Source organism: Somniosus microcephalus, chromosome 20 (genome assembly GCF_052327205.1).
Source record: "Somniosus microcephalus isolate GS21.2 chromosome 20, FLI_Smic_1.0, whole genome shotgun sequence".
Taxonomy (NCBI): Eukaryota; Metazoa; Chordata; class Chondrichthyes; order Squaliformes; family Somniosidae; genus Somniosus; species Somniosus microcephalus.
Window position 1 is genome coordinate 4,034,879 of NC_141006.1, and position 21,783 is coordinate 4,056,661.

At 47.0% G+C, this 21,783-nt stretch overlaps 1 protein-coding gene across 6 annotated transcripts in view; it reads right to left on the bottom strand.

Annotated features, from left to right (window-relative positions):
- Positions 1–21,783, bottom strand: part of trit1 (tRNA isopentenyltransferase 1) — a 753,539-nt gene that overhangs the window by 716,352 nt on the left and 15,404 nt on the right. For 5 of the 6 annotated variants that reach the window (XM_085962298.1, XM_085962296.1, XM_085962292.1 and 2 more), the window contains exons 2-5: positions 14,407–14,549; positions 10,958–11,054; positions 9,746–9,915; positions 3,492–3,634 (exon numbers count right to left, since the gene is read on the bottom strand). In XM_085962298.1, coding sequence (XP_085818424.1) covers positions 3,492–3,634; positions 9,746–9,915; positions 10,958–11,054; positions 14,407–14,549 — 553 coding nt within the window. The remainder of the gene's footprint in view (positions 1–3,491; positions 3,635–9,745; positions 9,916–10,957; positions 11,055–14,406; positions 14,550–21,783) is intronic. The other variant, XM_085962293.1, reaches the window with a different exon arrangement.

Sequence of the window (21,783 nt, forward strand, 5' to 3'; positions counted from 1 at the left end):
AGGAGTGCAGCGAAGATTCACCAGGCTGATATCTGGGATGGTAGGAATGACGTATGAGGAGAGATTGTGTCGATTGGGCTTATACTCACTGGAGTTTAGAAGATTGAGAGGGGATCTCATAGAAACCTATAAAATTCTGTCAGGCCTGGACAGACTAGATGCAGGAAGGATGTTTCTGATGGCCGGGAGTCCAGAACCAGGGGTCATAGTCTAAGGATAAGGGGTAAGCCATTTAGGACTGAAATGAGGAGGAATTTCTTCACCCAGAGAGTGGTGAACCTGTGGAATTCTCTGCCACAGAGGGCAGTGGAGGCCAGTTCATTAAATATATTCAAGAAAGAGTTGGATATATTTCTTAAGGCTAAAGGGATCAAGGGATATGGGGAGAAGGCAGGGACAGGGTACTGAATTTGGATGATCAGCCATGATCTCATTGAATGGCGGAGCAGGCTCGAAGGGCCTATCTTCTATGTTTCTATTCCATCCCGGATATCCTGGCCACAAAGGGGCTGTCTGGGATGCATCCTTCATGCTGCATCTTCCTCTTCTGCATCTTCCCTCTGTGAGCGGATGCTGTAAATCTGAAATGACAGCATAAAATGCTGGAAATACTCAGCTGGTCAGGCAGCATCTCGACCGGAACACTCTTTTTTAGCTCCATGGATATTGTGACTGGCTGAGTATTCGCAGCATGTTTTGTCTTCTCAAAGGCCTTCATTTACCAACTGAGCACTTGCAAGCATCCAGCAGCACTCCTTAAACACTTAAACTTTTCACATCTCTTGCAGCAAGCCACCACTTCAATAAAAAAAATTTAAAAGTCCGAAACCTTAAATCCAAACTTACCTGAATGATGTGTGTGTCCCTTTAAGAGGTGCAGCCATCGCCACTGTCAGCCTGTTTGCACGGCAGGTTAACCTGGTGTGCTTAGGACCCAGTGCTGAATTCAGCGCTAGAGTTGAAGCTTGCGCCTATGACGTAAAGTCGGCATCATAAAAGATGTAATAGCAGAGCACTTGGAAAGCAGTGACAGGATCGGACAAAGTCAACATGGATTTACAAAAGGTAAATCATGCTTGACTAATCTACTGGAATTTTTTGAGGATGTAACTGGTAAAATAGATAAGGGAGAACCAGTGGATGTGGTGTATTTGGACTTTCAGAAGGCTTTCGATAAGGTCCCACACAAGAGATTAGCGCGCAAAATTAAGGCACATGGGATTGGGGGCAAGGTATTGACTTGGATAGAGAACTGGTTGGCGGACAGAAGGCAAAGAGTTGGAATAAACGGGTCGTTTTCCGAGTGGCAGGCAGTGACTAGTGGGGTACCGCAAGGATCGGTCCTAGGACCCCAGCTGTTCACAATATATATTAATGATCTGGACGAGGGAATTGGATGTAATATCTCCAAATTTGCAGACGACACAAAGCTGGGCGGGAGGGTAAGCTGCGAGGAGGATGTCGGGAAACTCCAGTACGATTTGGACAGGTTGGGTGATTGGGCAGAAACAGTCCAAAGATGTGCGGGTTAGGTTGATTGGCTATGATAAATTGACCCTTAGTGTTAGGGGAATTAAATACGTGGGGTTACGGGGATAAGGTGGGATATGTGTTGGTGTAGGGGTTACGGGGATCGGGTGGGATATGTGTCGGTGCAGGCTCGATGGGCCGAAATGGCCTCTATCTGCACTGTGGGGTTTCTGTGATTCTGAAACATGGCAAATGCACTATAATGTGGATAAATGTGAGGTTATCCACTTTGGTGGCAAAAACAGGAAGGCAGATTATTTGAATGGCAATAGATTGGGAGAAGGGGAAGTGCAAAGAGACCTGGGTGTCCTTGTGCACCAGTCGCTGAAGGTAAGCATGCAGGTGCAGCAGGCGGTGAAGAAGGCAAATAGTATGTTGGCCTTCGTAGCAAGAGGGTTCGAGTACAGGAACAAGGATGTCTTGCTACAGTTGTACAGGGCCTTGGTGAGGCCGCACCTTGAGTATTGTGTGCAGTTTTGGTCACCTTACCTGAGGAAGGACGTTCTTGCCATGGAGGGAGTGCAGCGAAGATTCACCAGGCTGATACCTGGGATGGCAGGAATGACGTATGAGGAGAGATTGTGTCGATTGGGCTTATACTCACTGGAGTTTAGAAGATTGAGAGGAGATCTCATCGAAACCTATAAAATTCTGTCAGGTCTGGACAGGCTAGATGCAGGAAGGATGTTTCTGATGGCCGGGGAGTCCAGAACCAGGGGTCATAGTCTAAGGATAAGGGGTAAGCCATTTAGGACTGAAATGAGGAGGAATTTCTTCACCCAGAGAGTGGTGAACCTGTGGAATTCTCTGCCACAGAGGGCGGTGGAGGCTAGTTCATTAAATATATTCAAGAAAGAGTTGGATATATTTCTTGAGGCTAAAGGGATCAAGGGATATGGGGAGAAGGCAGGGACAGGGTACTGAATTTGGATGATCAGCCATGATCACATTGAATGGCGGAGCAGGCTCGAAGGGCCAAATGGCCGACTCCTGCTCCTATCTTCTATGTTTCTATGTTGCACGCTGGTTGACGCCACAATGCCGCCATTTTGTTGGGGATGGCACAGCCAGTTACCGTCAGCGCAATGGTAGGGACCAAAATGGCAGCACTAAGGCCACAAATCTCTCACCCATTGACTTCTGTATCTACACATCGAGGCCATCCTCTCGACCAAATGTACCTCCTCCACCCTCTCCTCTCCCCCTCACCCCTAATTTACTATCCAGCCCAGTCCCCAACATCCCTCACATTATGCAGTTCTCACCAGACTCATCCCAATGAAATACACCTGCTCCTTCAATCCCCTTTCAACCTAGTTCTTGACCATCCAAATTCTATGTCTCAGCTTCCTGCCTTGTGATGATCTGGAGTGTGCTGTCTGACAGCTGGAAGCAGATTCAATAATAACTTTCAAAAGGAAACTGGACAAATACTTGAAAATGAAACATTTGCAGGGCTCTGGGGAAAGAGCAGGGGGAGTGGGACTAATTGGAGAGCTCTTTCAAAGAGCCGGCACAGGCACGATGGGCCGAATGGCCTCCTTCTGTGTTGTATCATTCTGTGATTCTTCCGGTTCTCGGGCATTGTTCCAACCCCTTTTAAAACGGTCCTGACCTATTAACATTCCCACTCAGGACCCCATTATCTTTGCAGACGTTCACCTCGTCGTTGCCCTGCCCTTTTCTCTCCAAGGTGTCTGAATGAGTTCCTGTCACCTTCCCGAGTGCTCACTTCTCCCGTCACCTTCCGATCAGCACAAGCTCATCGCTGCAGTCACTGGGGCCCATACCACAGCTCGACACCCACCACCATGAAGATGGCGACAGGCGTACATGGTGGGTTGCGGAAGCGTTGCACGATTTTTAATTTTTGAACCCCACCCCCGTTGCGGGGAGTTAATATCGGCACCTATGCTATAAATGAGATCATCGAGCAGATTTGCTTGTTCGCACTCTCTTACCCGGCAGGTCCGTGTGCAGCCAGAATATGCAGGGCTGTGGGAAGCGCAGGGCTCCTCCGAGGGGACCTCCCCCTTCCTCCTCTTGCTGCTGCAGTAGAAGTTTGCTGTGGGGAACTCCGAGCTCCTCATAGACCTGCAGACTCCTGCTCAGAGAAAGGCTGCATGTTACTGAGATACCGCCAGGCCAGCCACAGTGACAAACATATGACCTTTGTCTCCTTCGACTGGGATATAACTTTAACACACTGTTGGATTCCCCCACAAGTGGAAACATTCTAACACTAGGGGCCATAAATATAAGATAATCACTAATAAATCCAACTGGGAATTCAGGAGAAACTTCTTTCCCCAGAGAGTGGCGAGAATGTGGAACTCGCCACCACAGGGGGTGGCTGAGGTGAACAGTATAGATACATTCAAGGGGAAGCTACAAAAGTGCATGAGGGAGAAAGGAATCGAAGGATCTGCCGATAGGGCGAGATGAAATAAGGTGGGAGGAGGCTTGTGTGGACCGGCTGGCCTGCTTCTGTGCTGGAAAGTCGATGCACTTCTGTGTAAAATGGGCTTTTCTAGTTTTCAAATGGCAGATGAATGGTATTTGCCTGCAGGAGCCAGAAGGCTTCCTTTGAACTGGTGTTGACTGGAGACAGTGAGCTGAAGGCAGCAAGATCTCAGTCCCTGAGCAATTCACTACAATTCACAGCCCAGCCGTGTACAGCAGCTGCTCCACACCACTGGATTTAAACATGTTCACTTCAATCTGCCATGCTGCGTCCCTGGAATACCGTATTTTAATCTTATAGAAATAATCGGGGACTGCACCATTCGCATGCATCAAAATACCATTGGCTCGGTGCTGGCCCCCTTGCCCTGGAGTCAGAGGTTTGAGGGCTCAAGCCCCACGCCAGGACTTGGAGTACATGAATCTTCAGTGCAGTACTGAGGGAGTGCTGCACTGTCGGAAGTGCCGTCTTTCATGTGAGATGCTGAACCCATTTGTCTGCTCTAAGTGGGAGGAGAGCAGGGGAGTTCTCCCAGTGGCCTAACCAACATTTACCGCTCAACAAACCGCACCAGAAACAGTTCATCTGGGCACTTATCTCATTAGTGTATGTGGGAGCTTGCTGTGCACAAATTGGTAGCCACATTTTCCTACATTACAACACTTTAAAAGTAATTCATTGGTTGTGAAGCACTTTGGGTTTTCCTGAGGACATGAAAAGTGCTAAAAAAAAAGCAAGTTTTCCTTTTCTATTGTTCATTTGATATTTCATTCACTCATGGAGATAGACAGCTTGAAATTCAAAGGGCAAACGTGGAAATGCTTTGGGCAGCAGACCAGTAACCCAGTGGGGAGGGGGCAGGGCAGAGAGGGGGAGGGGGAGGAGCAGGGAGAGAGGGGAGCTCTCATATGATTTAAATTAAATCTACTATATCATTAAGATTCTGATGGGGATTGACAGGGTAGATGCTGGGAGGATGTTTCCCCTGGCTGGAGTCTAGAACCAGGGGTCATAGTCTCAGGATAAGGGGTCGGCCTTTTAAGACTGAGATGAGGAGGAATTTCTTCACTCAGGAAATTGTGAATCTTTGAAATTCTCCACCCCAGAGGGCTGTGCATGCTCAGTCATTGAGTATATTCAAAGATGTGATCGATAGATTTTTGGACTCTAAGGAAATTAAGGAATATGGGGATCGGGCGAAAAGTGGAGTTGAGGTTGAAGTTCAGCCATGATCTTATTGAATGGCGGAGCAGGCTCGAGGGCCCGTATGGCCGACTCCTGCTCCTAATTCTTATGTACCATCACCACGCAGACTACAGCGAAGGCTCACCACCACCTGCTCAAGGGCAGTTAGGGATGGGCAATAAATGCTGGCCTTGCAGGGAGAATGAATTTTTTAAAAAGCAGACTCTCTGCACTATATTCGATCTTACGGCCAGACGTAGGACGACTTCCAGGAAAAAGGGCAGCTCGGTCAGTACCTGCGAGGGTTACAGCTTCGTTGAAATCTTTCCAAGGAGCCGCAGGGGATCTCTGTCACATCACCCAACACTCAGTGAACATTTGCATCAGGCAGCACACTCACTCATTGACTCTAATGAAGTCACCTCCCTGGCGAGCAGAGTCAGAATCATAACGGCACAGAATGAGGCCATTCGGCCCATCGAGTCCGTGCCAGCTCTCTGTAGAGTAATCCAGTCAGTCCCATTCATGACATAAGAAATAGGAGCAGGAGGAGGCCATTTGGCCCCTCGAGCCTGCTCCGCCATTTAATGAGATCATGGCTGATCTGATCTTGGGCTCCCCCGCTCTATCCCTGCAAGTTTATTTCCCTCCAGTGCCTATCCAGTCTCCCCTTCAAAACATTGGGTGTCTCCGCTTCCACCACTTCCGTCGGCAGCGAGTTCCAGGTCCTCACCACTCGCTGCGTAAAAAAGTTTTTCCTCATATCCTCTTGTATTTCTTGCCCAAAACCTTAAATCTGTGTCCCCTAGTCCTTGTACCATCAACTAGTGGGAACAGCCTTTCCCCGTCTAGCCTATCCAAACCCGTCATAATCTTGTACACCATCAAATCACCCCTCAACCTCCTTTGCTCTAATGAAAACAAATCCAGCTTCTCCAACATGTCCTAGTAGCTAAGATCCCCCATCCCCGGAACCATTCTGTTAAATCTCCTCTGCACCCTCTCAAGGGCCTTCACATCCTTCCTAAAGTGTGGTGACCAGAACTGGATGCAATACTCCAGTTGTGGCCTAACCAGCGCTTTATAAAGGTTCAGCATAACTTCTCTACTTTTGTACTCAATACCTCTATTTATGAAGCCCAAGATTCCCATATGCTTTGCTAACCACTCTCTCAATATGTCCCGCCACCTTCAGGGACCGATGCACATTAACTCCCAGGTCCCTCTGTCCCTGCACACTCTTTAAAGCTGTGCCATTAAGTGTATATTGCCTCTCCCTGTTCCTTCTGTCAAAATGCATCACCTCACACTTCTCTCAAATTCCATCTGCCACTTGTCTGCCCATTCTGTTAGCCTTTCTATGTCCTGTTGCAGTCGATTGGTATCATCCTCAGTTTGCCACACCCCCAAGTTTGGTGTCATCAGCAAATTTAGAAATTCTACTCTGTATTCCAATATCCAGGTCATTTATGTGCATCAAACAAAGCAGTGGTCCCAGCACTGACCCTTGGGGAACACCACTGTCTACCATCCGCCAGTCTGAAAGACAGCCATTTACCACAACTCGCTGTTTTCTGTCCTTAAGCCACTTCCTTATCCAAGCTGCCACTGACCACCTATTCCATGAGCCTCAATTTTGTTAACCAGCCTTCTATGTGGTACTTTGTCAAACGCCTTCCTAAAATCCATGTAGACAACATTCATTGCATTCCCTTCATCAATCCTCCCTGTTACTTCATCAAATAGATTAGTCAAACACAATCTGACTTTTACAAATCCGTGTTGGCTCTCCTTAATTAGCTAAACCTCTCCAAGTGCCCGTTAATTATTTCCTTGATTATTGTTTCTAAAACTTTACCCACCACTGATGTTAAACTGACCGGCCTGTAGTTACTAGGATTGTCCTTACACCCTTTCTTGATCAATGGTGTCACATTTGCCACTATCCAATCACCTCTCCCGCATCTAAATTGGAAAATTATGGCAAGCCCTTCTGCTATCTCTACCTTTTCCACTTCGAACGATATTCTGCAAGCATCCATCTCCTTAGTAAACACCGATACAAAGTACTCATTGAGTATTCTAGCCTTGCCCTGCGCCTTTAAGCATAGATCACCTTTGTCCCCAATAGGCCCCACCACGCCTCTTCCTACCCGCTTACTGTTTACACGCCGGTAGAAGATTTTTGGGTTCACTTTTATGTTAACCGCCATTCTACTCTGATATTCTCTCTTTGCCAATCTTATTTTCTTCTTCATTTCCCCACTCAACTTATTGTATTTGGTCTGGTTCTCCCTTGTCATCCAAGGAGCCCTTGCTTTGGTTCCCTTACCTTTCCCTCTTGTTGGAATGCACCTTGCCTGTATTTGGAACATCTCCTCAAAGATCACCCATTGTTCCATTACAGTTTTTCCTGTCAGTCTTTGGTTCCATTTTACCCTGGCTAGATCCTTTCGCATCCCATTGAAGTTAGCCCTATTCTAGTTTAGAAGTTTCACACCAGATCCAGCAATGCCTCCGTCCTAGTTGGGCCAAGAACATATTGGTCAAGGAAATTCTCCTGAACACATTTCAGAAATTCCTCCCCCTCCTTTCCCTTTCCCCTAGCATTATCCCAATCGATATTTGGGTGATTAAAGTCCCCCAATATCACCACTCTATAGCTCTTGCATATCTCTGCGATTTCCCTGCAGATTTGCTCCTCTACCTCCCTCTCACTATTTGGAGGCCTATAGAAGACCCCCAATAACGTGATCATATCCTTTTTGCTCCGCAACTCTAACCAAATGGCTTCTGTCCTTGTCCCCAAGAACATCCTCCCTTTCCAACACTACAATGTCTTCCTTAATCAGCACTGCCACTCCACCTCCCTTTTTTCCTTCCCTATTTTTCTAAACACCTTGTATCCTTGAATATTAAGTGCCTAGTCCTCACCGTTTTTAAGCCACGTTTCCATTATTGCCACATCATATTGCCACATGGCTAATTGTGCTTGTAGCTCATCAACCTTATTCCCCACACTTTGTGCATTTATCTACATGCATTCTAAACCCATTTTTGAATTTTTCATAGTCTTTCTTAGTCTGCTCCTATCTAATATGGTACTACTATCGTTTCTAGTTCTTTTATGCACCTTATTCCTCTTTTCTACTCCTATATGCTGGTGCCCATCCCCCTGCCAAGCTAGTTTAAACCCTCCCCAACAGCACTAGCAAACCTCCCCGCAAAAATATTGGTCCCGGCTCTGTTGAGGTGTAACCCATCCAGCTTGTACAGGTCCCACCTTCCCCAGAAATGGTCCCAATGCCTTAGGAATCTAAAGCCCTCCCTCCTGCACCATCTCTCCAGCCACGTATTCATCTGTTCTATCCTTCTATTCCTGTACTCACTAGCTTGTGGCACCGGGAGTAATCTGGAGATTACAACTTTTGAGGTCCTGCTTTTTAATCTCTTTCCTAGCTCCGTGTAGTCTGCCTGCAGTACTCATCCCTCTTTCTGCCTCGGTCGTTGGTTTCGATATGGACAGCAACCTCTGTTCACCCTCCCCCACCCCCAGAATGCTCTGCAGCCGTTCGGTGACATTCTTGACCCTGGCACCAGGGAGGCAACATACCATCCTGGAGTCACGTCTGCGTCCACAGAAACGCCCATCTGGCCCCCTAACCAATGAATCCCCTAGCACTATTGCTCTTCCACTCTTCTTCCTCCCCCCGTGCAGCTGAGCCACCCGTCGTGCCGGGGCCTTGGCTCTGGCAGGTTTGTTCGGGAGAGCAGCCAGCAGCAGGAATGAGCACTCCACTTCTACCAGGAAGGCCCAGAGTGCAGGACAAGAGGCCAATCACACCCCTACTCCCAAAACTACTCCATTCACAATGGAAAGAGCTCCCACTCCATGAAGGTGCAGTTGGTCTATGACCATGAAGAGGAAATTACACATGAACAACCTCGACCAGTGACCAGTAGATGGGGCATCATATCACACCTTTCCCAACCTCAGGACCAATCAAAGTGCCTTACAGCCAATTTCGTACTTTTAAAGTTCAGTCACTGCTGTAATGTTGGAAATGCCAATTTGCAGGCAGCAAGGTCCCACAAACAGCAATGTGGTAATGACCAGATATTTCAGTGATGTTGGTTGGAGGATTAATATTGACCACGACACCTGGGAGAACTCCCCAGCTCTTTCACATCCACCTGAGGGAGCGGACAGGGGTTCGTTTTAATGTCTCATCCAAAAGACGGGACTTCGGCAGTGTGGCACTCCCTCAGTACTGCACAGGAGTGTCGGCCTGAATTACGTGCTCAGATCTCTGGAGTGTGGCTTGAACCCGCAACCGTCTGACTCAGAGCCGGAGAGAGTGCTCCCACCGAGTCCCAGCTGACACTCCTGCCAGGTACTACACAGTTTGTGTATGTCTCAGTGTCAGCTCCAATTCAGGGGACAGGTCTTGAAGTTCAATGAAGACAAGTAAGTAAGTATACGGAATGTGTACTAGATTGAATTTGGCAACATTAAGTAGACTCCATCTGATGGACGAGAGGTAATGATGTTCCGATTAATCTAACCTTGCCACCTTGCGTTTGTCGTGTGGGTGTAATTTTTCTGCCATTTCAGGGTCAACTTCAGCCAGTCGTCTGTAGAGCTCCTGACAGTTGAGTTTTTCAAGTTCTTCCTTCCTGTTGGGCGATGAAGCTCGATTCCCAACTGACCCATCTGTAACAGGACAAACCTTCCCCTCCGACAGGACAGAGCACAGCACAAATTAACATCAAGTGACAGTGTCACAAATTAACCACATCAAGTGCGAGTCAGAGAGTTAGAAATTTGGGGCCATGGTAAAACCCTTCATGAGTTCAGCGGCATCAGTCACTCCCGTAATCATCGGAGCGTCTTACTTTTATGGGACTTCACTCACACTACCCTACATCTAACTGTACAACAGAGTAATGTGAGGGAATAACAATAGCACCCCACTGTAGCCTGAACTGGATAATCCATGTAGCTCTTCAAAAGGCACACTGAACACTTGGGGAGGAGGCTTGATATGAATCAACTAGTACTACAGGAAACTGTGTGTTATCTGGAGGCGAACCGTCCGGCAAGCTCGAGCCACCAGCAAAAATCAGGAGCCGTTTTTTATTCTTTTCGTTTCTTTTCTTTGCTTTTTTTGAAAGTCAAGCTCTGCAATGTCTGTAGCTAAGTAACCGCTTTAGCTAGAGACGCTTGCCGACTGTTTAGAGGCTGGGTTTGTTGATTCATACGGAGATGAAACTCTCCGTATGTTTCAACATTAGCTCTGGCGTGTCCGGCAGTTTGGAGGGAACGGCAGCAGCTCGGTCCCGTCGGTGCTGGATAGCACAAAGTTTCCTGTACTTGCCTTTTGTGTAATAATACAAAACTAATGAATACGCTACACTCCCCTACATCTGTAGGTGGTCTTACTTGACTTCAATAGATTTTGCATTCTGTCCATCAGCTGACAGCACAACAGTGGCCCCCTCCACCCATAAATACAATACTCAGTGACCCCCCCCACTGTGATACAATACTCAGTGACCCCCCCCACTGTGATACAATACTCAGTGACCCCCCCCACTGTGATACAATGCTCAGTGACCCCCCCCACTGTGATACAATACTGTGACCCCCCCCACTGTGATACAATACTCAGTGACCCCCCCACTGTGATACAATACTCAGTGACCCCCCCCACTGTGATACAATGCTCAGTGACCCCCCCACTGTGAAATAAAGCTCAATGAGACCCTCCTCAGTACCTTCGTGTCCATCAGCACTTTCCAAAGCAGTGATTCGATGTAGTAATTCGTTCCTCCCACGATAATTGGGATCTTCTGCCTGTCCATGATATCTTCAATGTGAGAAGTTAATGAGTTCACCGTTTAAAGGTTGAAGACTGCAATCAACATTAACAGTAAAATGCGCAGGGCTTTGCTCATGGATAAGCTTGGGCCCAATGTGTAGCATGTTTTCCTGCCAAGCCAGAGAGCATAGCGCGCAGGATTGGAACATTAAAAATAAGCCAACCTGGAAAAGAATCAGGTTCAGTTGGTAGCATGCTCTCTCTCGCCCGAGTCAGAAGGTCATGGGTTCAAGCCCCACTCCAGAGACTCCAGTGCAGTACTGAAGCAGACCCAGTAAACCGAGATATTGTCCAGAAGGTGTGACACTATTACTGCAAGCCATCCCAAGTCCGTGCCCATCTTTGAATCCTCTAATCAGGTTTCCGCCCCTGCCACAGTACTGAAACGGCCCTTATCAAAGTCACAAATGAAATCCTATATCTCGGTGACCATGGTAAACTTCTCTCCTCATCCTTCGCAACTTGTCTGCAGCCTTTGACCTCCTCCGACGCCTCTCCTCTGTTGTCCAACTCAGTGGAACTGCCCTTGCTTGATTCCCTTCTTGCCTATCTGATCATAGCCAGAGCATCTCCAGCAAAGGCTTCTCGTCCTGCTCCACACTGTTACCTCTGGATCTATCCTTGGCCCCTCCTATTTCTCATCTACATGCTGCCCCTTGGTGACATCATCCGAAAACACGGCATCAAGTACCACACATACGCTGACAACAGGCAGCTCTACCTCACCGCCACCACCTCGCTCAATCCCTCCACTGTCTCCAAATTGATCCAGTACTGGGTGAGCAGAAATTTCCTCCAACTAAATATTGGGAAGACCGAAGCCATTGTCTTTGATCCCCGCCACAAACTCGGTTCCCTAGCCAGCGACTCCATCCCTCTCCCTGGCAACTGTCTGAGGCTGAACCAGATCATTCGCAACCTTGGTGTCGTATTTGATCCCTGGATGAGCTTCCGACCATATCCACTCCAGCACCAAGACTGCCTACTTCCACCTCCGTAACATCGCCCGATTCCACCCCTGCCTCAGCCCAGCTGAAACCCTCAGCCGTGCCTGTGTTACCTCCAGACTCGACTATTCCGACGCTCTCCTGGTTGGGCTCCCATCTTCCCCCCTACATCTGCTCCTATTTCTTATGTTTTAACATAAACTTCAGCTCATCCAAAACTCTGCTGCCCGCACCCTAACTCACACCAAGTCCCGTTCACCCATCACCTGCTCGCGGACCTACATTGGTTCCCAGTCTGGTAACGCCTCCATTTTAAAATACTCATCCTTGTTTCCATGGCCTCGGCCGTCCCCATCTCTGTAACCTTCTCCAGCCCGAGAACGCTCTGAGATCTCTGGCCTCTTGGCACATTTCATCGCTCTACCACCAGCGGCTGTGTTCTTCAACTGCAAAGGCTGTATGTTCTGGAATTTCCTCCCTAAACCACTCCGCCTCGCTCTCCTCCTTCAAGACTTTCCGTAAAACCAACCTCTTGGATCAAGCTTTTGGTCATCTATCCGAACATGTGACTTGGTCTCAAGATTCATTTGCTAATCGCTCCTGTGAACCGCCTTGGGACATTTTACTACACTAAAGGCACTATATAAATGCAAGGTGCAGTTGCTATACCACAACACCCCCCGTACAGACTGAAATCACAACACCCCCCCCCGTACAGACTGAAATCACAACACTCCCCCCGTGCAGACTGAAATCACAACACCCCCCCGTACAGACTGAAATCACAACACCCCCCCGTACAGACTGAAATCACAACACACACCCCCGTACAGACAGAAATCACAACACCCCCCCCCGTACAGACTGAAATCACAACACACACCCCCGTACAGACAGAAATCACAACACCACCCCCCCCGTACAGACTGAAATCACAACACACTCCCCCCCGTACAGACTGAAATCACAACACCCCCCCGTACAGACTGAAATCACAACACCCCCCCGTACAGACTGAAATCACAACACCCCCCCGTACAGACTGAAATCACAACACCCCCCCCCGTACAGACTGAAATCACAACACACCCCCCCATACAGACTGAAATCACCACACCCCCCGCACAGACTGAAATCACAACACTCCCCCCGTGCAGACTGAAATCACAACACACTCCCCCCGTACAGACTGAATTCACAACACACTCCCCCCGTACAGACTGAAATCACAACACGACCCCCCCCGTACAGACTGAAATCACAACACCCCCCCCCCCGTACAGACTGAAATCACAAAACCCCCCCTGTACAGACTGAAATCACAACACCCCCCCCCCCCACCGTACAGACTGAAATCACAACACCCCCCCCACCGTACAGGCTGAAATCACAACACGACCCCCCCCGTACAGCCTGAAATCACCCCCCCCGTACAGCCTGAAATCACCCCCCCGTACAGCCTGAAATCACAACCCCCCTCCACCGTACAGACCGAAATCACAACACACTCCCCCCGTACAGACTGAATTCACAACACACTCCCCCCGTACAGACTGAATTCACAACACGACCCCCCCCGTACAGACTGAAATCACAACCGCCCTCCTGTACAGACTGAAATCACAACACTCCCCCACATACAGACTGAAATCACAATGCACCCCCCCTGTACAGAATGAAATCACAACACACCCCCTGTACAGACTGAAATCACAACACCTCCCTGTACAGAGTGAAATCATAACCCCCCCCACAGACTGAAATCACAACACACTCCCCCCGTACAGACTGAAATCACAACACTCCCCCCGTACAGACTGAAATCACAACACACTCCCCCCCGGAACAGACTGAAATCACAACACACTTCCCCCCCCCCCCCCGTACAGACTGAAATCACAACACACACCCCCGTACAGACTGAAATCACAACACACTCCCCCCCCCCCGTACAGACTGAAATCACAACACACACCCCCGTACAGACTGAAATCACAACACACTCCCCCCCCCGTACAGACTGAAATCACAACACACCCCCCGTACAGACTGAAATTACAACACACCCGCCGTACAGACTGAAATTACAACACACCTCCGTACAGACTGAAATCACAACACACCCCCGTACAGACTGAAATCACAACACACCCGCCGTACAGACTGAAATCACAACACACCTCCGTACAGACTGAAATCACAACACACCCCCCGTACAGACTGAAATCACAACACACCCCCGTACAGACTGAAATCACAACACACCCGCCGTACAGACTGAAATCACAACACACACCCCCCCCGCCACCGTACAGACTGAAATCACAACACACACCCCCCCCCCCCCACCACCGTACAGACTGAAATCACCCCGCCTCGCCGTACTGGATGAAAGGATATTACAGACAGTGCCTTATTCCTGAAGTCCATGACGGTGAAGGAGGAGACCAGGGGATCAAGGATGCTGATCATGTGGTGAGTGCAGAGTTGCTGCTCCTCAGGACTCACCTTGTTTGTGATGATGTCCAAACCTCTGTAAACCTGTAATACATATCATCAATATCAACATCACTACTGGGCTCCAGCTCCTTTCAGCTTTGCTCTCCTGCTCCCCAAGAGGCTGACTCTTAAAAACAGTATGGCACTCCTCCAATACTCCACCTAACGTCATTATTCATCTCCGTTCTGTCCCCAATATCATCCTGACCTCCTTATGCTTTGCCACTTATAATTACCCTCCCCGGACCTCTCCAGCTTTGACCGACTCAACTATTACAGCCAAGCTATAGACAAACTTCCCAAACACGGGGGAAGATCAGCTCCAAGGGAGCTCGGGTCAGCGATCTGGATACAACATTGTAACCCAATCTCTGAACAAGAAGCACACGAGTGTGGTTCCCCGCTGGAAGTTTCAGGTCTTATCTTTCTTCAGGGCGATCTGTACTACCTTCATTCCCTCCTGTTTAACCCTTCCCCCCTCCTTCCCGTTTAACCCTTACCTCGCTCCTTCCCGTTTAACCCTTCCCCCCCTCCTTCCCGTTTAACCCTTACCTCGCTCCTTCCCGTTTAACCCTTCCCCCCCTCCTATTTTGTATCAGTCTTTACAGTAGAAGACACTAAGAATATCCCAACACTAGACAAACAGGGGGCTAAAAGGGGGGGGGGGGGGGGGGGGAGGAGCTAAACACGATCAAAATCACTAAGGAAGTGGTACTCGGTAAAATAATGGGACTCAAGGCGGATAAATCACCTGGACCTGATGGCTTACATCCTAGGGTCTTGAGGGAAGTGGCGGTAGGGATTGTGGATGCATTGGTAATAATTTTCCAAAACTCCCTGGACTTAGCAAAGGTCTCGGCAGACTGGAAAACTGCTAATGCAACACCCTTATTTAAAAAGGGCAGTCGACAGAAGGCTGGAAACTACAGCCTTCATCTGTGGTAGGTAAAATTTTGGAGTCCATTATTAAGGAGACAGTAACAGAACATTTGGATAATCATCATTTAATAGGACAAAGTCAGCATGGTTTTATGAAGGGGAAGTCATGTTTGACAAATTTGCTGGAGTTCTTTGAGGAAGTAACATGTAGGGTGGATAAAGGGGAACCAGTGGACGTAGTGTATTTAGACTTCCAAAAGACATTTGACAAGGTGCCACACAAAAGATTATTGCTCAAGATAAAAAAAAATCACAGGATTGGGGGTAATATTCTGGCATGGATAGAGGATTGGCTATCTAACAGAAGGCAGAGAGTTGGGATAAATGGTTCATTCTCAGAATGGCAATCAGTAACTAGTGGTGTTCCGCAGGGGTCGGTGCTGGGTCCCCAACTCTTTACAATCTATATTAACGATTTGGAGGAGGGGACCGAGTGTAACATATCAAAGTTTGCAGATGGTACTAAGATGGGAGGGAAAGTAGTGAGTGAGGAGGACATAAAAAACCTGAAAGGGGACATAGACAGGCTAAGTAAGTGGGCAGAGATTTGGCAGATGGAATACAATACTGGAAAGTGTGAGGTTATGCGCTTTGGCAGGAAAAATCGTAGAGCAAGCTATTATCTTAATGGCAAGAAACTGGAAAGTACTAAAGTACAAAGGGATCTGGGGGTCCTGGTGCACGAAACTCAAAAGGTTAGTATGCAGGTGATTAAGAAGGCCAATGGAATGTTGGCTTTCATTGCTAGGGGGATAGAATATAAAAATAGGGAGGTATTGCTTCAGTTGTACAAGGTATTGGTGAGACTGCACCTGGAATACTGCATACAGTTTTGGTGTCCATACTTAAGAAGACATACTTGCTCTCGAGTCAGTACAAAGAAGGTTCACTCGGTTAATCCCGGGGATGAGGGGATGGACATATGAGGAGAGGTTGAGTAGATTGCGACTCTACTCATTGGAGTTCAGAAGAATGAGAGGCGATTTTATTGAAACATATAAGATTGTGAAGGGGTTGGATCGGGTGGATGCGGGGAAGATGTTCCCGATGATGGGTGAAACTAGAACTAGGGGGCATAGTCTTAGAATAAGGGGCTGCTCTTTCGAAACTGAGATGAGGAGGAACTACTTCACTCAGAGGGTGGTAGGTCCATGGAATATGCTGCCCCAAAAAGCTGTAGAAGCTACATCATTACATAAATTTAAAACAGAAATAGACAGTTTCCTAGAAGTAAAGGGAATAAAGGGTTACGGGGAGCGGGCAGGAATTTGGACACGAGTCTAGGTTCGGAATGGTCATGGCCCTGTGGGTAGCGGAGCGGGCCCAGGGGCCGTGTAGCCTGATCCTGCTCCTATTTCGTGTGTCTAATTCTGTTATCAGGAGATAGTTCTGTGATAGTGGATTGGCGGTTAGGATCAGATCAGCCATGATCTTATTGAATGGCGGAGCAGGCTCGAGGGGCCGATTGGCCTACTCCTGCTCCTAGTTCTTATGTTCTTATGTTCTTCCCGTTTAACCCTCCTCCCCCCCTCCTTCCAGTGTTTAGCTGCATTTTTCTTCTTTTTTTGTTCCATTAATTTCTTTTCAATGCCAGACTGAGATGCTCTCTGTACATCACTTCATCTTTTTACAGCTTTTTCAATAACCTGTTCAAGGCTATTAATTGTGTTTCTTTTTATTGCCCATCCCTAATTATCCTAGAGAAGGTGCCCTATGACTGAAATCAGTTATGGGACTTTTGACTTTTTAAAACCATGGTTCTCTCTCTCTTGTTCAGTCCTATGAATGCTGGTGATCGAAGTAATGGTAAGCGAGCTGCTCATGCCCTGCCTATCCGTGACACCCCAGTGATTTGCATGTTGCCACATTCACGAGTATGATATTCACAACAACGCAATACTGTTATGCCACATAACACGCCTTTTAAAGGATATAAAATAGGTGCACGAATACAAGAGCAGCAAAACCACTGCTGGGAATGGCTGGCTGCTCCCATGCACACCAACCGCAGTAACACCGAAATCGGATTAAATTATCAATGATTTCATTGTTGTCTGTGGGAGCTTCCTGTGCGGAAACTGGCTGCAGTGAGTACACTTCATCTTTCAGAGCATAATATGCAGCAGCATCTGTCTCTCTCTCTGTCTCTCAATTCAATTCAAATCGCTTTATTGGCATGATAAGGTACATCTTATGTTGCCAAAGCATCAAAATACATTTATGGTTGAACACAAACGCAGATCTATTCATACAGTGTATAAACAGATATATCCCTGAGTGTATAAATATACATTCGCATAATTTATATATACTCTTTTCTTAGGTTTACTGGTTGTCCCTCTGTTTATGGCAAGCTGTAACATAGTGTGCCGCTAGTGTTACACAGTTTCTCTCTTCGCCTAGTAGGTATGGGAGTTTTTGGTCGTCATTCAAATTTCTGAATTCAGGGCATATTTGTGAGAATTTTTGGTAGAAATTCTCCCTGATGCCCTGATATTTTCCACAGGCTGTGAGGAAGTGCATCTCTGTCTCCACCACTCCCTGACTGCAGTGAGAGCATATCCTGTCCTCTCTTGGCAGCCTGGTCTGCCTGTGTCTGCCTTTTTCGATCGCCAGGCTATGTTCACTAAGTCTGTACCTTGTCAAGGTTTTTCTCAGTTTGTTATCCTTTACCATGGTCAGGTAATCAGCCATGTTGTATTGTCTGTTTAGGGCCAAGTAGCAATTGAGTTTGCTTTGGGTTTTTGTTGTTTCTGCCCAATATGACAGGTATTTTTCCTTTTGCTTAGTGACAATTGTGTTGGGTCAAATTCTCTGTGCTACGATGTCACTGTCCTGGGGCTGGTTATTGTTAGTAGTGTTAGTGGTTGCTTCACCGAGTCCCAGGACTAGTTGACTGAGGGTGTTCTTCTTTATGGTCCTCTCTTGGCATTTCAAGGCTTCGTAATGATAGCAGTGGGGGTTGCTCATTTTTAGGTGTTTCCAAAATTTGGTGGCTCTTTTTTGGATAGTAATTATTAGTGGAAATTGGCCTAGTTCTGCCCTGCATGCATTGTTTACGGTTTTCCTTTGAGTCCAGAGGATACTTTTACAGAATTCTGCATGTAGGATCTCAATTGGGTGTTTGTCCCATTTGGCAAATTCTTGTTGTGTTAGCGGTCCCCACACTTCACTGCCATAGAGTGCAATTGGTTCAATTACTGATTTGAAAATTTTGAGCCAAATGCTAATTGGGATTTCTATTTGGATTGATCTTTTAATGGCATAGAAAGCCCTTCTTGCTTTCTCTTTCAGTTCATTCACAGCCAGTTTGAAATTTCCCGTAGAGCTGATTTTTATGCCCAAGTATGTGTAGTTAGTGGTTTGTTCGATTTTAGTTGTTCCTAGTGTGAGATTTATTTTGGGTCCCTGATGTCTGGATCTTTGCTGGAACACGAGGACTTTGGTTTTTTGGAGGTTTATTGTCAGGGCCCAGGTCTGACAGACCGACTCCAGCAGATCCAGGTTCTGCTGTAGACCTTCCTTAGTTGGTGACAGCAGAACCAGGTCGTCTGCATAGAGGAGGAATTTAACCTTGGATTCATATAGGGTGAGGCCGGGTGCTGTAGATTGTTCAAGTAGTTTTGCCAATTCATTTATGTAAATATTAAAGAGTGTCGGTGAGATTGGCGAGCCCTGCGTCACCCCCCGCCCCTGTGGGAAGTATTTTGTTTGTCTCCAATTTTAACTGCACTTTTGTTGTTTGTATACATTGATTTAATTACATCATATGTTTTTCCCCCTACCCCGCTTTCGATAAGTTTCAGGAATAGACCGTCGTGCCAGATGGAATCGAAAGCCTTTTGGAAATCTATAAAGCATGCGTAGATTTTGCTTTTGTTTTGATGAACGTGTTTGTCAATTAGGGTCTGTTGGGTGAAGATATGATCTGATGTTCTATAGTTTGGCAGGAATCCAATTTGGCTTTCTCTCTCTCTGTCTCTCTCTCTGTCTCTCTCTCTCTGTCCCCTCTCTCTCTCTCTCTCTGTGTCTGTCCCTCTCTCTCTCTCTGTCTGTCTGTCTCTCTCTCTCTCTGTGTCCCTCTCTCTCTCTCTCTGTCTGTCCCTCTCTCTCTCTCTCTCTGTCCCAATTCAATTCAATTCAATTCAAATGCTTTATTGGCATGAAAGTTTACAGAGAACCATATTGCCAAAGCTTACATAGCAAAAAGGTATGATCTGATGTTCTATAGTTTGGCAGGAATCCAATTTGGCTTTCTCTCTCTCTCTCTCTCTCTCTCTCTGTCTCTCTCTCTCTCTGTCTGTCTGTCCCTCTCTCTCTGTCTGTCCCTCTCTCAGTTCAGTTCAGTTCAGTTCAAATGCTTTATTGGCATGAAAGTTTACAGAGAACCATATTGCCAAAGCTTACATAGCAAAAAGGTACAGTTTTCCAACATTCTGTAGGTGTCAATCGATTTGACATTTGTTGGGTACATACAATATTACTTTTAAACAATATTAATTTTAAACAGTCTTTCTACTTCATTTGGTACGTTCAATATTAATTTTAAACAGTCTTACTTTTAAACAGTCCTCAGGTTGTGACATGTTGTTACATATTTAGCCCCAAGGTATGGTCTGTCTCCTTCTCCTAGGACTAATCTCAATTTTGACAGATCATCCAATTCCTTGAAATCTGGGGTTGTTTGGCTTAGCTTGTTGAATAATATGTTTCTTGATGTGTTGAATTTTTCGCATTTTAGGAGGAAATGCATTTCTGTTTCAACCTCGCCAGCCAGACATTGATCGCATATTCTATTCTCTCTAGGCTGCCAGGATTTCTTGTATCTGCCTTTTTCAATTTCCAGTTGGTGGTCGCTTAGTCTGTACCTGGTGAGGGTCTGTCTCTGTTTTGTGTCTCTGATGGTCGTGAGGTAGTCTGCTAGTTTATATTCTCTTTTTAGGGCCCGGTAACATTCTAATCTGCTTTGGCTTTCGGTTATTTTGTTCCAATGTTCCAGGTAGGTTTCTTTGCATTTTTTAATGATTTGGTTCACTCGGATTGGTGTTTGGACGGCTGTGTTGGTCTGGGGCTGGTCAGGGTCCGGCTGAGTACTTAGTTTCAGTAGCAGCTGACTCAGGGGACTCTTTTCTGGGTTTAGCTCTTGGGTCTGAAAGGCTTTGAAATGAAGGGTGTCTGGGGAGCTAGATTTGAAGTGATTTAGGAAGTTTAGTGCTCGTTTTTGGATGTTTATTATCAGTGGGTATCTGCCTAGTTCGGCTCTGCATGCATTTGTTGGCGTTTTTCTTTGGGTGCGAAGGATGCTTCGGCAGAATTCTGCATGTAGGGCTTCTATTGTGTTTTTCCCATTTAGTGTAGCTTTGGTGATTTAGCGGGCCCCATACTTCACTACTGTACAGTGCAATGGGCAGGATTATGCTGTCAAATATTTTGAGCCAGATTTTGATTGGGATTTGGATGTTGTAGAATTTTCTTTTTATTGCATGTAGGGCTCTTCGTGCTTTTTCTTTTAGTGCATTCACTGCTATGCTGAAGCTCCCTGATGCTGTAATAGTTAGACCAAGGTAGGTGTAGCTCATAGTGTGTCCTATAGTGGTATCACTGAGGGTAAACTGGTATTTGTTTTCCTGACATCTGGGTCTTTTCTGAAAAATCATGATGTTGGTTTTCTTTAGATTTACTGTTAGAGCCCAATTTTGGCAGTATTTGTCGAGTAGGTCTAGTTGTTGCTGTAATCCCTGTTCTGTGGGAGACAGCAGAACCAGGTCGTCCGCATAGAACAGGGACTTCACTTCTCCATCCAGGAGACAGAGACCTGGTGACTCGCTTTGCTCCAGCATGTCTGCTAATTCATTTATGTATATGTTGAACAGGGTCGGGCTCAAATTGCAGCCCTGCCGGACGCCTCTTCTCTGGGTGAAGAAATCGGTGCGTTTGTCTCCAATTTTGACCCCGCATTTGTTTTTCAGATACATTGATTTAATAAGGTCATAGGCTTTGCCCCCTATTCCACACTGAAGAAGTTTATAATAGAGTTCTCTCTCTGTCTCTCTCTGTCTCTCTCTCTCGCTGTCTCTCTCTCTCGGTCTCTCTCAGTCTCTGTCTCTCTCTCAGTCTCTGTCTCTCTCTCTCTCGCTGTCACTCTCGCTGTCACTCTCTCTGTCTCTCTCTCTGTCTCTCTCTCTGTCTCTCTCTCTGTCTCTCTCTCTGTCTCTCTCTCTGTCTCTCTCTCTGTCTCTCTCTCTGTCTCTCTCTCTGTCTGTCCCTCTCTCTCTGTCCCTCTCTCTCTGTCCCTCTCTCTCTGTCCCTCTCTCTCTCTCTGTCTGTCCCTCTCTCT